This window comes from Corapipo altera, unplaced genomic scaffold (genome assembly GCF_003945725.1).
Source record: "Corapipo altera isolate COAL_440 unplaced genomic scaffold, ASM394572v1 23, whole genome shotgun sequence".
Taxonomy (NCBI): Eukaryota; Metazoa; Chordata; class Aves; order Passeriformes; family Pipridae; genus Corapipo; species Corapipo altera.
Genome location: NW_020884878.1, coordinates 1,728,637 through 1,745,139, shown reverse-complemented (window position 1 = coordinate 1,745,139; position 16,503 = coordinate 1,728,637). Strand labels below are relative to the sequence as shown.

Sequence of the window (16,503 nt, the reverse complement as noted above, 5' to 3'; positions counted from 1 at the left end):
TGGGATTCTCCTGGGGATGCTGGCATGACACAAACACACACAGCGGCCTGGGAATGCAGCCTCAGCTTATTCAGCAACCTTGTGGCTTACTCATCTTGTTCTGCTATTGGATGCTCTTGCTGGCCTTTGAGGGCCAGGGCCAACAACAGCAAGGGGACCATATAAGGTGGACAAGGCTGGGGTCCAGAATCCTGCATTCCAGGGCTTGGGGAGGGCTTTTATCCCCCTACCTTCCTGGGGGGAAGGTGCAATATCACAGAAATCTTGGGAATACTTTCTCTGCTGCTTGAGGTGCAAAGGATAAGTGAGAATCAAGTTGCCTGTGCTTTTGTAAGGGATAAGGATGAGTTTGACATGAGGTGGGTGCAGAGAGGGGTTTGCCATATGCAGCTCCTGGCAGAACCCTGAACAGGAAACACTTGACTTAGGTAAAATAGGCAGTAAAATCTGTTTTGATGCCCATTTGCCATCTGCTGCCCTGTGTACCTTGATGCTTTGCTTAGAGTTGGGTCACAACATCAAGCCTGCCAGAGTTCAAGAAATGTTTGGACAATTCTCTCAGGCACACTGTGTGATTTTTAGGGTTGTCCTGTGTATGGCCAGGAGTTGGACTAGATGGTCTTTTTGGGTCCCTTCCAGCTCAGGATGTTCTACAATTTTATGATTCAACTGGGTATGGTAGCAGAAGTGCAGGCTCAGGGGTTGCAATGAGTGCCTGGGTCCAGCCTGCTTGAACAGAGGCTTTAATCTCTGTCTGGGACCACCAACAGGCCTTGGAGAAGTTCACCTTGAAAGAAACAAACCCAGTGGAAAAGTGTGATCAGTGGATTTCATGGGACCTCAGGAAAAGCTCTTACCTCCTTTGCTAACTTCACCCCGTGCTCGTAGGTGAGTGGTTTCTCCTTCATATAAAGCAGCCGTGCCAAAGTTTTGGGATCATCCCGGAGATCAATCTAGTAGAAAATACACAAACTCTGTGCTGTAATTCTTAAGGCAGATATTCACAGCTTTACAGACCCAGATAAAGGCATCTGTCCTCTCCCAGTGCATCTTGGAAAGCGTTTGGAGAAGCCTGAGCCCTACTGGCAGAGGAGGCTGCTGCGACCCTGCACTGCATCACCAAAAACCACCCTGACAGGCCAGACAGACACAGCTCAGTCTGACTGACTTGAAACAAAATCCTTTTTTTCCATGGAAAACATCAAAGTGAAGTATTCTGGCATTTCAAACCCATCCATTTTCAGAGTGTGTGATCCAAAGGGTAATACTTTTAGTTTTAAATGAGTGTTTCAGATTATTCCAGTTTCAAAAACAAAGCCAGTGTTTGAATGAATGACCTTTCCTATGGCATGAAGATTTTGGTTTTGACCAGAATTTGATCTGTTTCTCTAACTTGGCTTAGGTTACTGTCCAGTGTTCTGACATTTTCCAGAGAGTTGTATCCCTACTCTCACATTCTCTAGTCATTCTGTGTCTTGGAAGCAAACCCATCTTTAACGTATTTTTATTTGATTGATAAATTTATATATGGTTTGATCATTCAGTCTAACAATCACTATAACACAAGCAGTTGCAATGCTGATGTAAAAGCATGAAGGGAGGCTACTTCCTTCCCATGTCTCTAAGTCATTTGGTTAATTATTCCCATTCTTAAAATTTAGTTTGAAGTTTAGCTTCTGCTTTTAACCACAGACTTTGATGTTTTTTTCCCCTCACTGAAGGCCTGTATGAAATCTTTTCTCCCTATAGGTATTTATGCCTTGTTGCCACATTAATATACATTTGAATAAAAAGATGAAATGAGTTCTACCCATCCAGACATCTGCATGTTGGTTTCCATTCCCAGTCCCTGAGTTTTCCCCCAATGGGAAAATCTGGCTGCATTTCACATAAGACATTCACAATAGGAGACCTTTTCACAGAATTCAGCCTCCTGCCACCCCTGGGTGGAGTAGGACCACCCTCTCCCTGAAGCCCCCCACAGTGCTCAGGAGAAGAATTACCTGTGTTCCTATGAGGACATAAGGCACATTGGGCATGCAGACTTTCAGCTCAGGCACCCACTCCTCCTGGACGTTGTGGTAGGAGGCAGGATTCACCACTGAGAAGCAGATCAAGAACACGTCTGTGTTGGGGTAGGACAGGGGTCTCAGCTGGTTGTAGTCCTCCTGCCAGGGGAGAACAGCAAGAGCGTTATGAGGTGGGGATGACAGCAGATGGGGGCATCGTGTTGGCTCCACGTTGGCTCTTGATGAAGTGTTCAACAGTTCTAACCTTCAGGGAGCTGCCTGGGGGGGGAGGAACCACCCTTTGTGAGACAGGGGGGCTGATTTGTCAACATCTTTATCCAAAAGAGCTGAAAGTTGCCCCATCCCTGGAAGTGTTCAAGGCCAGGTTGGACAGGGCTGTGATCAACCTGGTCTAGGGAAACGTGTCCACCTCCAGGCAGGGAGGCTGGATTTAGATAATCCTGAAGGTCTCTTCCAACTAAATCATTCTATGATTCTGTGAACACATTTTGTTTGGGTGTGTATTATTCATGGAGATGTTGGTGCAGAGGCTAAATGTTAAATGTTAGTGCATTTGGTACAATCATAGTCTGCTGCACCAATGTGTCAGTCAGCAGAAGACACTCATATTGAAAGCAGATCAAATCCAGCCTGCAGTGCCTGGGTACATCACTGTGGGAGATTTAGTGTTTCCATGGGCCCTGGACAGGAGAAGAAGAGATGTTTTCTCTACGGGCTATTAGCGGAGAGGGTAAATTTTCAAACAGCTCAAAGCACAGCTGTGTTGTGTCATGAGCTGGCTTTGATAGCTGAGTTTCAAGGAGGAATTTAAGTCTGTTTTCAGGCTTGAGAAGCTGAGAGCAAGCAGAGGTTTTGCAAGCCATGTGAAAGGGGTAGTTTGACAGTGAGAGCATATGTAGCTGTGTCTGGTGGGTACTGTTCAATGAAACCTGCTAGAAAGTTTCAGTGCAATGAAACAGATGCTTTTTGAAGGGGATACATCTGTTTTGAAGGCCTTTTTGGGGGGTCCAGGTTCAAAAAAGGGGAAAGGAACACAAAGTTGGAGTGTGGGAAACAATAATACATGCTGCTGTCAAGCCTGACTGAGACCTAGATCTGCAGTTTATAGTTTCTGCATTCTGGGTAAGTCTCAAATCTCTGCAGTCTGGTCGCTTTTGTTTTTAACTGTATGAAAACTCAGCTGCTGCAGATTTGTTTTGTAGATACTAAGTAGTTAATAAAAGGAAATAAAGCTAATAAAAGGGTGAAAAAAAGACACCCAGGTGCTGTTGCCTAGAATTGAGAACTTTTATTCTAGGTAGGAAAAAAAAACACATTAGGGGCAGGAGCAATACAAGCTGCTCTCTGTCCTGAAGGAGAAAGTGATGCAGAGCTATATCAGTGTGTGCCCAGATGAGATGGTGTTTTAGTTCAGCCTTAATTTTGCCTTGCTGTGAATGGGTCAACAAATGAGAGGGTTTAATCCTGAGTTGAGACTGGAAAATCTTCTTTCTGAAGTATTTTGTTCACTGACTATACAGTCATAAGTTGACCCATATTAGTTCTGAATGGAAACTAGTTTCCAAAATATACTCATGAATTATGTAAAAAGAGTCTTCTCCAACTGCTTCTAAAAAAACCACCCAAAACCTTATTTTTTTATTCTGAAAGGAAGTATGAGGCCAAATGTAGCTCTGTCTCATTAAAAAGTTTAAAGAAGCATCCTAAAACACAAACAAAATGTTTTGTTTTGTTTAACTGAATCTTCATTGTCCCAAGCCCACTTTGACAGGAAGAGTAAATTCCCAGTTACTACCTCCAACTCTCACAGACACAGTATTTGGGGTAAAGCCAGAGTATTTTTCAGCTGACCTGTCTGTCTTTCCAGTGGCATAGAAAGTGTTGATCTGAAGAAGGATTTACAAGACAAGAGGAGGTGTTTCTGGATATATCACTTCCAAAGAAAGTGAATTCTCCATGTTCAGAATATAGTAAGAAAAAACCCTCAGAGATGTTTGTGGGAATATCAGTGATGCAGTTCATGAAGAAGTAAAGTTGGTGAAAGATGTATACGAGGCTCTGGAGATGTCACCTGGCTCCCAGTACAGGAGTTAATAGAGGTAAAGTGATGGGATGGGATCAACCGAGCAATTGCATCACAGAGATGAACAGGTTTTATGTAAACATTGTGTGTTAGGAAGGCCTGGTCTGATTATGGGAAGTTATTTTAATCCAGAAGATCCAACCTGAGATTAAGTATGTTTGTGGCTCAGCCAACACAGACTGATATCGCTAAAAGCCTTTTCTGTATTTTCTGTTTAATTGCTGCAAATCAGGCTCCTGAACCAGCCACACGATGGCAGCAAGCCCTCAAGGAATCCTCATTTAGGATTTTTTGGAAAGAAATTGGCTAAATATAGGCAGTTTCAATATTCCAGACGTGCATATTTAGATGGGATGGAACTTACTGTACCATTAAAATTACAGATTAAAGCCATGAGTGCTCTGTCTGGCTGTGACAGCTACAGGAGCACGTATTTAATTATATTTTCCTTGTTCCTTTGGAGTCCCTAGAAAATCCTTTTTTAAGGAGGAGCATTCCTGATTTGAGCTATCAGCACAGAACATTATATAAACTGTAAGGAGGGACAGCCACAAGTAACGTAACAGAGGTCTTGTCTCCCACCGGGGCACATGGAAGCACAGACACGTTAAAACACAAAGGCTGTGGATAAGAGTTGATCTGGGCTCCTTTGTCTGTGGGCTGACACGAGCTTCCAAATGACATCAGACAAGGACTCTGGATGTACCTACTTTCCAGGAGAAGGATGTAACACCTTGGACTGTGGCACTATAGTGTCATTTCTCAGTCAGAGATGGTCGAAGTCAAGCAAATAAATAGCATAAAAAAGGGACTGGACATTTGTATGGATAAGGGTCGTATCCAGAGGTGCTGCAGTGAGTGACAGTGGTGTTTGGGAAGGTACACGAGTTCTCGCAGGCTTGGGTTGTGGCTGATCAATAATTTATTTTCCTCGCTCCTGCTTGCATTGCACTGCCTGCTCTTCAGGGAGCACAAGGCTTCCCAGTTAACACCACTGGTTTGGCATGGAAATGTCAGTGCCACACCTGGCCTTGCTGAGTTACTATCTGTGACTTTCCAGGGCTGAGATACATTAACTAGTGTTGCTCCTTCCCCTCTGTTGCTGCCGTCAGCTCAACAATGTTAGGGCCCCCCAAAAATCCCCCCAAACTGGCTTTTTTAATGTTGCTGCCAAGTATGTTCTGTTAAAGCACTTTTGCACCTGAGTCCAGCCTGGGACAAAAAGACCAGTTTTTTTCCTCCTAGGACTGTTTGTGCCAGGGATATAGAAAACCAGATATCCCAAATCTGGGGTCTCTGCCAGCTCTCCCTTCAGGCTGACAGAGGGTCCTGCTTCAGGAGTACATTTTCCAATTGTTATTTCATTAGCATATGTTTTATAGCATCGTAATGTCAGGGGCTATTTCTGGCTATGACTTCACACTTGATGCCTTTGGAAAGCCACACAACACAAGGAGAAGGAGGGAGGAAACAACCCAGATGATCTGTCGTTATAGCTGGAGCATGTGGGAAGCATCATCCTTCCAGCCTCCATGGAGATACAATCTAGTCATCGAGGGGTGATTCATGCTCCGAGTTTGGACTAGATGGCCACGTCCTCCAGACCAAGGTCTGAGAGGGAGATCAACCTGATGAGTTAGAAATAGGGCTTGGAGGCAGGTGTTGATCTGGCCAGTTTGAAGCAGGAGATGGCAAAATGATGTGGAAGAATAGATGAAGGGGTGAGGTTTGTCAAAGAGACAGATTAATGTTCCTTCTGGCTCAGGAGGACAAATAAGAGGAGGTGTTGCTGAGAAAATTGGTGGCAGGTGGAACTGTCAGCCCTACAGAATAAGTAGAAATATTAAGGCACTAAGTGAAATCTGACTGAGAAGTGAATATAACTCCAGTCTCACTTGAGAAGTCCTGCAGGTCTGCTGGACTGTGACACGTGCTCCAAGCTCTGCTTTTGTGAGCACAGAAGATTGAACAGGCTTTGGACATGGAACAAGGACTTGGGTCATATTTTGGGACTGGCTTTTGGATCATCTGTTTGTGCCATGTCAATAGAATGGATGAATGGACTTTAAGGGCCACCAAGCTAACTATGAAGTGAGTGTTGCTGCCTTCAGAAACATGATAGGAATAAAATTAAAGGAATTGAAACCCAGAGCATCAAAACCTCAGTCCTGCTGAGTGCAGGCTTTCTGGAAGTGACAGTCTGTTCTGGTGTGGGTTTTTTGATCTCTCTGCATAGTGCTGCAAAGTATATTCTGGAAGAAGTGGCCTTTTGCAGACAGGAGAGTCTCGTTCTGTATTGTCTGTGGATTTCATAGCAGTCAGTCATGACCAAAACCAGTACAACCAGGAAGTGCTCCTGATGAAAGCAAAGCCCTGCACCCAGGGTTGGTGGAACAAAGAGAGAGTAAAGTTCCCAAATCTGCTTTCTCTCCTGCTGGCTCCAGTGCCAGTTCTGACTGGAGGAGCTGGTGGATGCAGGTTGTAACCTCCCCAGGGTGTGATGGATCTGGAACCTGCTCCCTCCCCTCTCAGCAGGTGATTTTCTGCAAGGTTTCTGTGCAGATTGTGGCTTGCTATTTGTTTTGCCTGTCACTGGCATTTGGAGGTAGAAGAAGGAAATATCACCACAAAAATGTGTTGCTCCCTGTACCTTCTTCTGCCCTTCTACTGGCAGAGCAAAGCATGAGAATTACTTTTTCCTCCTCTCCAGGGGGTGGAATTATTCTGCAAACTTTGGGTGCAATCACACCATATCAGACCATGGACAGTAAAAGCATTCTATATGTAAGTAAACATGGGATACAGACTCCCCTGTAATGGACATCCTTGACCTCGGAGAAGGATATTGGGATGGATGCCAATCTGGCTGGGTTACCACTTAAAAAGTCAATAGTTGGTGACTGATAGACTGGTGCTGTATCATTAGTTTTCCGATCTTGGAACTGGGACTTCTCTGTATCTTCAATGCCACCATGTGGTAAAGGTAAGAAAACACTGAGCATATGAAACATCATGTTTGTAGAAGAAGGTGGATATATGGGAAGCTGAACGGCCTCATCAAAATACCTTTGGTATTTTGATTAGAGGAAATACAGTCTTAGGGATGAATGTATTTGTGTGTGTTTTATAGCTGAGCCAGAATGAAATGCAGAAAATGAGAAATGTAGAAAGGAATGTAGAAAACGAGAAGGTCAGCAGTTCAACCATTGCAGCTCACAACTGGTTGTTAATATTTGTTAAAAAAACCCTAAACCCACAAATATCATGAACAACAAATCCCAGTATATGGTAGTAACAAAAAAACAAATCAGAAGAAGAAGATGAAGAAAAAAACCCACAACACAAGAGCACATGGGAAAGGAAAATGATAAATATTTTGCAGTAATTTACCTGCCCTGCAGTGTCATAGAGTCCCAGCAAGTGTTGTTGTCCTCCCACAGTCACTGTTACTGGAAGAAAGAAACAAGAGTTGTTGTTTATGCACAAGTCAATGGCCTAATTTTTATCCGCTTTAATCCTAAAATGCCAATAGACCCTTGTACTAGACACAGTAGCATGTGTCTTACAACGGGCATCCTAAACCAAGCACATCTATTCAACCCAAATTGAAGGCAGCCTAAAGTCACAACAAAAGCAAATTCTTTATGCCAAGCTCTTATATCTGTGAAGGCAAGCAAGGGTGATGAGCTGCACACATGGCTGCCATCAGGGACAGGAAACATTTGTTTCTCTCTCTTCAGCCACCAGCTGACCATCATGGATTGAAAGCACAGAATTCCTGTCTCCCCACCACAGGCATTGGGGTAGGTTTGTCCTGGATCACTGGGAGGGTTTTTTTATTACTTTATTTCTTTCAGGCTGTGAAATGATGAAGCATTCAGCAGTGGCTGATGTTTGGTGGGTTTCAGTGAGGTGAAGCCTGTCCTGCCCTTCTTCAGGCAATCGCAGTCAAAGTGGCAGCACTTGGTACTTGGGGCTGTGGTGGATGCGTTGAAGGACAGGAAGGAAGAGAAGCATTAATATGTGCAGGGAAGTTGACCAGATTCTGGTATAAATGATGGAAAGCATGGTTTAATTTATTGATCACATTTGGCACATTTACTCCTTTTGCAGAGTTCACTTTGAACTTCATTTTGAGCCCAGTGACACATTTTGAGCCCATTGATATTGACAAAAATGTTTTGTCTTTGGATGAACCCCATTATTAGCTGATCTCTTAACCAGTGTTATTTTGTATAAAGGACATGATTTGGGTTAATGACATTTAGTTAACCAGTTAATCTGTTTAAATCTTGCCTCTCAACTGGAAAGAAAGAAAGAAAATCCAGTTCTATCCATTTATCAACAGGAACTTTTAACATTCATCAGGAAGGTTGCTTAAAATAATGGTATTTTTGCAGCATATGGACTATTACATTTTATTTAAACCTGAGGGAAAAATGCTGGAACGAACACAGAGCTATGGCTGGGGTAGGGGAGCTGGGACTGATGCCCATCATCTGATCACAACTTGCAATTAATGAGGTCTGGGAATGAGTAATGGTTACTTTGAGCAAAGAGGAGGCTTGAAAACATCACACAGGCTCTTGCTGATTTTTTTTAGCGATAAAAGTTTTGCAGGAGAAAAACACCTACCAATTTATGGAATTTAATAGCTCCTGCACTGGGGAACAATGTCCTGTTTGAAATCTCTTAACCTCGAAGCCTCTGTCAGTGTGACTGGACAGGCTGATTATTCAGCAGCTTTACTTGCTTGCAAAGCGACACGGTGATTTTGCCAGCACATAAACAGAGCAAACCTGACATCCTGAAAGCACCAAAGGCTCAGTGAAGACCAGACTTGCTGATGGGAGCAGGATGGGCTGCACTCACCCGCCGCTGGGGTTGCCTTGTGATGTGCACTGAGAGAGGAGATGGGAAAGGGGCCGAGACCCCTCCTCCCTCTCCCCAGCTCAGGAGGCAGCATGTGCAGCTCCCAGGGGAACTCAGAATGGGGCTGGCTGTTAAGCATGGATGTCCAAAGGTGGAAGAGCCCAGGGAAGAGGTACCAGGGTGGGGAGATGTGTCTCAATGCAGACAGGAGATAATCCACATGCCCCATCCCCTTCCTTCAACCTGACTTGAACAAAGTAATTAGAAGTAATCCTCCCTGTAGCCCTGTTTTTCAACTTCTTGTGGTGTGGGGAGTCCCAGAATGTCCTAGTAGAGGTATGAACTGTATAAGTTTACTGACCACATGCCTGCTTTTCTTAGCTCCCTTCTCAGAAGCAGTGGGGGTTACAAGTGGTCCGGCACAGCTCACTGGAGGCAGCGGGAAATGTGCATTTTTTTCCCAGTTGCAACCTTGGCCGGTCTCCAATCTGCCCCTGTGCCAAGAAATGCAGGAACCAGACCCGTTCTGCTGGTTTTACTCTGCTCAAGGACCAGCTGTGGGAAGATGTAATGTGCCCTTCAACTGAAGGCAATTTTCCAGCTGCAACGCTCAGCTGGCCGAGGCAGTGTTTAGAGTTATCCAGTTCAGCCTCTCCTGCTGGCTAATCCTGAGAACAGCCAAACTGAGCTGGGTCCTGCTTGCAAAGACCAGCTCTGGTCTTCAGTGTTTTAAAAACTTAGAAGTCGCACTTAAATTTACTCTACTGTGAAACTTTGCTGGCCCGTTTCTTTCTTGGTGGCATCTGACTGACAGAGCTATGCTGGCAAGAAGCCCTGGTGCGGCTACAGATTGCTGCCTTGTTCCAGTAATTAATATGGTTTGGAGATAAGCTGTTTGGGTAGAGGACCAGTCCGTCTCTGCTGCCAGAAGGATATAACCCCTAAACTATTATCTGTGTTTTGTGGTCCATGAAGTCACGGTGGATATTTTGCAACAGGTCTGTGGAGCCACACACTGAGCAGTGATTGATGGTTTGTGCAGTTCACTGTGGCTCTTGGCGACCTCTGGGAAATGCTGAGGAGGAAGAAAGAGATAGGTAGTGTCCTCTCATTACTCTTCCCAAACACAAGGGCTAAGAAATGCAAAGGCATTTTGAAAAATACACCCTAAGTCTACTCAGCTTGCATGTCACATTTTAATTCTCCTTATAGCCTCCTCTCCTGCCTCTTACAGGTCCTGCTGTGATCTTTGTGTGGTACCAGTCCTATATTTTTATTTTTTTATCTTTTTCTTTTTATCTCTTTCTTTTTCTCCTTTTTATTTTTTTCATTGTTTTCTTCTCTTTTTTTTCTCCTGCTTTTTCTTTTGCCCGTTCACCTTTTATATTTTCTTTCTTCTTGTCAATTGTTCTGTCTCATCATCAGAAGATATTCTTCCTGTCCATATCACTTCTCTTGAGTTTGCAGCTACCACCCCAGAAAAATTGTCTTGTTGGCTAAACTTCAGCAACAGGCAAACTGTTGTCTTTGGATTCCTGGCTCTGAACGCAATGGGGACCACATGGCTCACGCTGGCAAACCAAATAATCCCTGGATCTTGAAACAGTGATGTCTAGATTAATGTATTGGTGCTGAAATTTCCACCACACTTCCAAGCAGGCAAAACAGATGTCAAAATAAATGGCTTTTGCCTGCGAAAACTTCATGGTATTTCTTTACGAAAAGTTTATCAGTCTGCCTCTGTCAGGCTGCTCAGAGTATCCACTTGGTAGGTCGTATTTACGAGCTGAGATTGCCCTGCTAGATTTGCAGGTCTTACTTTTGGCTTTATTCCAGTTTACTTTTACTTACCCTGTTAGTATCTTTTCCTGTTCTCTCAGTGACCAAGCCTATGGGAAGGCAATGCGGAATTCCTTTCCAGTCACTGGGGTAATGCAGGCTCCTTTACAGCCTCATGAACTCGGCTTTATGAGCAGTCTTGAAGTAACAAGACAAATATGAACACTCCTTGCCATTTACTGTCTATATTGATATATTGATTAAGCACTGAAATGATCTGGCCTTTAACAGTGGGGACTGCAGTAAAATGAGGCTGAATTCTTGCACAAGAATTCTTTGCATCCCAACTCTCATTTGGCTCCAGTCTGGGTTGCATCAGAGAATGCAACAGGGCAGATATTCCCCTCCTTTCATTACGTGGTTTTACCAAGTGCAGGATATGTAAAACACTGCTTTTAAAATGATAGTTAGATCATAAATTAGCTGAGTATTGCTTGCTACAGTTTGAGTAACTGTCTTCGGTCACCTCCAGGGCTTTGTTGCAGGTCTGTGTGCCTGGGAGTTCTGCTAATGGGCTTCAACACAGAGCTTGAAGACCACAGCAGAAGGGCAAGGTGCTAGGTGGAGGTATTGTGTGGGATGGATCTGGAGTGTGGACCATGAACTGGTCTGAGCTGGGAGCTCTCTTTTGAAATGAGTGGTCAGTTTGTGTTCCCGGGGACAATATGACAATTCTTATTGGTGTTCTTCATGCCCAGATTGCCCCAGATCCAGCTGTCTGTGGTCAATCTTTGCCAAACTCTTCTCTCATTGGGCTTTGTTTGCTCATAGCAAAACCTTAGTGACTTTGTGGGTCTGAACTGTACCCATGGAAGAGCCCTTCAGCCACACAACAGCAATGTTCACAGTCTGCACTGACAGAAATGGGAAACATAATGTCTGCTGCACTCACAGATCTTATGTTTGACTGATAGTGCAAAGCAACACATATGGTATGACACCAAAGTAGGATGCAATTGTGGCACAGGAGAGCGGATATGCACATCACAGGGAATTTTTCCATGCCAGTGAAGAATTGCTTGCAGAACCCAAAGACTGTGAAACTACTGACACAACAGCTAAGTAATGTTTAATAGGACACCACATGGGAAAAGTGATCTATTTATTCTAGTGCCTTCCTGCCAGCAAATTAAGGTCCAGATGCTTTGGAGAGAGATGCCAGAAGCCTGAGAGCAAGCAGAGATGGTAGCACCTGCCTGGATGGAAAGACTTCCTCATGTTTTTGGGCAAATTAATTTGCTTCAAGCCTCCAACTTTCATGAGGGTCATCTTCTGCCCTAGTCAGCAAGCTCTGAGTATTAATTTATACATTTGTCTGTTCACTATGATTATATGCACCAGATGAATGTTACTTAACACAGACTAATCACAGAATGACAAAATGGCTGAGCTGGAAGGATCACCTAGTTCCAACCTCCCTGCCATGGGCAGAGATACCTTTCACCAGATCAGGTTACTCAAAGCCTCATCCTGTCTGGCCTTGAACACTTGCAGGGATAGCCATGGTATGAGAACTGCAATTCTGGCTGATCTGCTGGCAGTAGAAATGCCCAATTAGGTTTCATTTACAGCTGGGAAAGGGTAAAATCAGAAAATGGACAAAAGAGCAATTTTTGGTCAGCTGCAGTGAAGTTTAGGTGGAAGTTTTGTATTCTTACTGCTTTAAGTGCTGGGCAGACACTTGACCAAATTCTTCATTTCCAAAAAGAAAGTTCTTTGCATGTGTGTTGTGTGTTTTATAGATTTCCATTCACTTCCAAAGGTGCTGGTGCATACAGGCCTCACCAAAGAGCAGTACTTTTTCAAACTCTTGGCTTCAGCTTGTGCCCAGTCTCACAAAACTACTTCAAACCAAATTTCTTTGCTCCTGTATGTACTTGTCAGGTGAAGATCTGCATAAAACTGTACCTTTATCTGATCAATGTATTAAATAAGGGTCAGATACTAAGGAGGAGGGGTAACAATGGGAAATAATATGAATAATATTTTTGTCTCTAAAATACAAATGTGCACACATATGCAGATGTACTTTATGTATAAAATACACAAATGTACATATGTTTCCAGTTTCTAGTTGAACAAAGTTTTCAGCTATAGAGTGAAATGTTTTGTTTTGACTTGGGGTACCCTAATCATGCCTGAAAGGGGAAAGATTCATATTCACAGAGGAACACAGACCTTACTGGAAAAAACAATGGGAAACCTGCTGCATATTCAGTGGCAGGGACTGGAACAACAGCATCACCTCAGAGGACTAGAGCAGCTCCCAGGGAGGTGAGAAATGAACCTCCTTCCCCTCAGTCAGGGTACTAAATGAAGAAGCTGGTACACCTTCTTCCTTGTTAGTATGCCCTAAATCTGCTGCAACACTAACCTATAAAATCAGAACATTTTCGGCAATGCCAGAACCATTCATTCTCAGTTTCCTCCATGTTCTTTACCAGATTTATTGTTGTTCATGTAAATAGAGTCCACCTGCAATTATGAGGGGGTTTTGTCCTTTTATAAGTGCTTTCCTCAGCAAAGATTTGAGGTAAGAGTTGAGATCCTCAGAAATGGGCACCAGTCAATGATTTCCCAGCATGTTCCCAGCATGTTTCCCCATTCCCTCCTTCATGACAAACAAGATTTGATTACAGCCAAACTGATGTTCTACCTCAGCCTTGCCCTGCAGCTCAGCAACATTCTTCTGAAAAGAAAATCAAACTGATGCTATTTTGCCCTGTAATTGGCCTAAGTACTGCTTTTAGATGTAAATTATACTAAATGCTTTTAATTGCTCCTGTAATCATCTACCACTAGTCATACAGACCTCTGAGAGACAGAGTTTTCCAAAAGAAGGGCTCCGAGTAAACCTCTCCACTTTCTATCACCTCATCAATGGATGAGATCTATGTTCTGCTGAGCAAATACTTTTGCCCATCTGATATTTACAATATCTGAAAAACATTTCCAGTCTGTTCTCCGTGGTGGGAGCACAGAGAGGCCTCCAGGGCTGGGATTCAGCCGATTTCATTCCGTGAAGCTTTTGGTCTTAATGAGGTGGTGAGGAATTTGCTGCTTTGTCTCTAGGCCACAGATATTTAATGATTTTAAAGCCAGATAGAATTCACAGCATCATTTATTCTGCTCTAAATAGCTTATCTAGTGTCTTCCTACAAGGCATATTTTCTTGTTCTTGTATCATTCTTGTAGCTTTTTTCCAAATTCTTTGTCAAGTGGTTGCTGTGACCAGACAGTGGGGTCTTGCAATGGTTTCATTAGTGGTCTAGCCAGAGGTAACATGACTTTCCTATTCCTACCTGTCATCCCTCAATGGCTGATCTAAAGCTCTCATTGGTTGGTTATTCCCATTATTTAATGAGCCTTGCAGTACTTTATTTCTGTCTTAAGGCTAAAGTCCAGTAATTCTTGGCTTTTGTATTTTCAGGCCTTTTTATTACATTCTTTTTAACTCTGTGGTTGTATGGAAAATCTGGAGACTGTAACTCAAAACACCCACTGATGACATCTCATGGAAAGGGAGGCAAACAGTCACGATCCTGCGATGCTCTCATAGCATGGAAGTCAACATTAAAGGCTTTTGGAAGTCTGGGATTGTCTGTGCAGTGACAAGCTTTTTCAACAGAATGTCTCAGGTCAGAGAAGCAATATCTAAACACTTTTCAATATTTCCTTTCCAGACATCTCTCCTCTGTTTCTAGAGATTGCTCTTCACCTTGAGCTCTTATCTCTCACATAAGGCGAGGGGCACTCCCTCCCCTCTGCCTTGTCCATACAGGTTTGAAGATTCCACTGGAATTAGTGTAAAAATGCCCAACCCTGACTCATGTTGCAGCTTCATTGGGGAAGCAGGCTGACACCAAATGACAACTCTATGGTCTCATTCTGCGAAGGCGATAGATTCATCTAGACAATGTCATCCTAGAGGAGGATTTATGACTTGTTGTATGTGGGTTTTTTGCATCTTGAGAGGAAAAATGATGCAGCTCTTCACAGCTGGGTATTTGCTACTCAAGAGACAGCAAACAGAGGATATGTACCAGTTCACCAATCATTTTTAATCAAGCAACTCGTATGAAATGTTCTAAATCTTTCAAAACACGTTGAGAAGTCAGACTTCAGAGTTGTCCAGCTTACATGACACAGAATACAAAAGCAGTGGAGGTTGATTATGAACATGAAACAGAATTAATCTGGTCCAGAAATGGATGAAAGAGAATGGAAACTCCCAAAGCTTTCAGAACAAGCACAACACTACAAGATGAGCGAGATTCTTCGCAGTCTGGGACACTACTTATTTATAGACAGCATGAATGAAGTTGATTTATCGAAATCATTGACCTCATTGTTTGTAAAATCAGCACTGGAGGATTTCCCCTGCATCTCCGTGAATTATTGCCGTACTAATCAATCCTTGAACAAATTCAGCTTTGCTGATAGCAGAGTCCAAGGAATCTCGGGGTCTCTGTTTACAAGAAAACCATGCCTGGCTTCTCCAGCAATACAAGTACTGAGGGAGCTCTTGAGACCTCAAGGTTATGTAAAACTGTGCTGGACAGAAAAGCCGAACACGATTATAGTGCTTGGGGAATTGAAGAACAATTAACATTGTGTCTAAGAGAGCGTCTTGTTAGATTCTGTTCTGTCTTAAATGGAGGGCTGTGCACTGCCACAGACGGGGAGGTGCTTCCTGAGTGTTTCAGCTCACTGTGAACCATCAGCTGTCCTCACGGAAGGCAGTTCTGCTCCCGAGTTAGAAACTAATAATAACTGCTTAGCTAAATGCACTAAATTTGCAGGCAAATAGACTCTGATGTATGCATTTTAATGATAATCTGACTGAAGGTCTTTTTAATCTTTGCTGAAAATAACAGCACTAAGTCCAACCAAATGCTAAACAGAGAAACAACTGTAGCATTAAGCAATATAAATAGATAGAATCTGAACATATTCTTGAAAATTTTTAAGATTGTTCTTAAACAGTGAAGAATACTGGATATCTTCTTAACCCAGATGAAGGGGAAGTGGCCTTTCTGAGACCACATGATTGTGGCATTGAGATGCATGAAAGAACAAAATTTTGGCTATATCTGGAGTGTAAACCTATTAAGAAAAAAAAAGCAACATGTAGATTATATTTCACATTTTTTACTTTACTAAATATTTTGAAGTTTCCACAGTATTTAGCACAGAATAGCACAGTATTTAGGAGTATCTATTTTTCAAGAGCTGGGCTGATGACTCAAGCAAATAGCTCTGAGATTATTAAAAGTAACTGATATTTGAAGCATTCTTATTAGTATTTTAAGTAGCTATGTGGACTGATCTGTAAAAGCATTTACAGTTTCTTTTAACACAGATAAAGTCAGTCAAGATTCTTTATCAACTGCTTACTGAAACCTAATGCTGAAGGATGTATTTGGAGTCTCCTAAGAGTGATGCTGAGATCATGGTAAGCAAAGCAAAAAGTGTGAATTTTACTCCAAGGAGAATAAGTGGAAATAAAGTGAGAAAAATGTGGGAATAAATTGATCTTTTGCCTATTTTTCTGGCTTCTTTCTCCTGTCTGTGTGAAGGAAAAGTCATTCCTTTAACTCAACCGAGTGCTGAGGAAAAGAATATCTCCAAAGCTATGTCAGGTATCTGATTATCAAGGGAGCATGAGACTTGGTAAAT

At 42.9% G+C, this 16,503-nt stretch overlaps 1 protein-coding gene across 1 annotated transcript in view; it reads right to left on the bottom strand.

Annotated features, from left to right (window-relative positions):
• The window catches only part of RHOJ (ras homolog family member J), a 61,766-nt gene that overhangs the window by 9,237 nt on the left and 36,026 nt on the right, over nucleotides 1-16,503 (bottom strand). The window contains exons 2-4 of the mRNA XM_027638058.1: nucleotides 7,504-7,562; nucleotides 2,004-2,168; nucleotides 858-953 (exon numbers count right to left, since the gene is read on the bottom strand). Of these exons, the coding sequence (XP_027493859.1) occupies nucleotides 858-953; nucleotides 2,004-2,168; nucleotides 7,504-7,562 (320 nt within the window). The remainder of the gene's footprint in view (nucleotides 1-857; nucleotides 954-2,003; nucleotides 2,169-7,503; nucleotides 7,563-16,503) is intronic.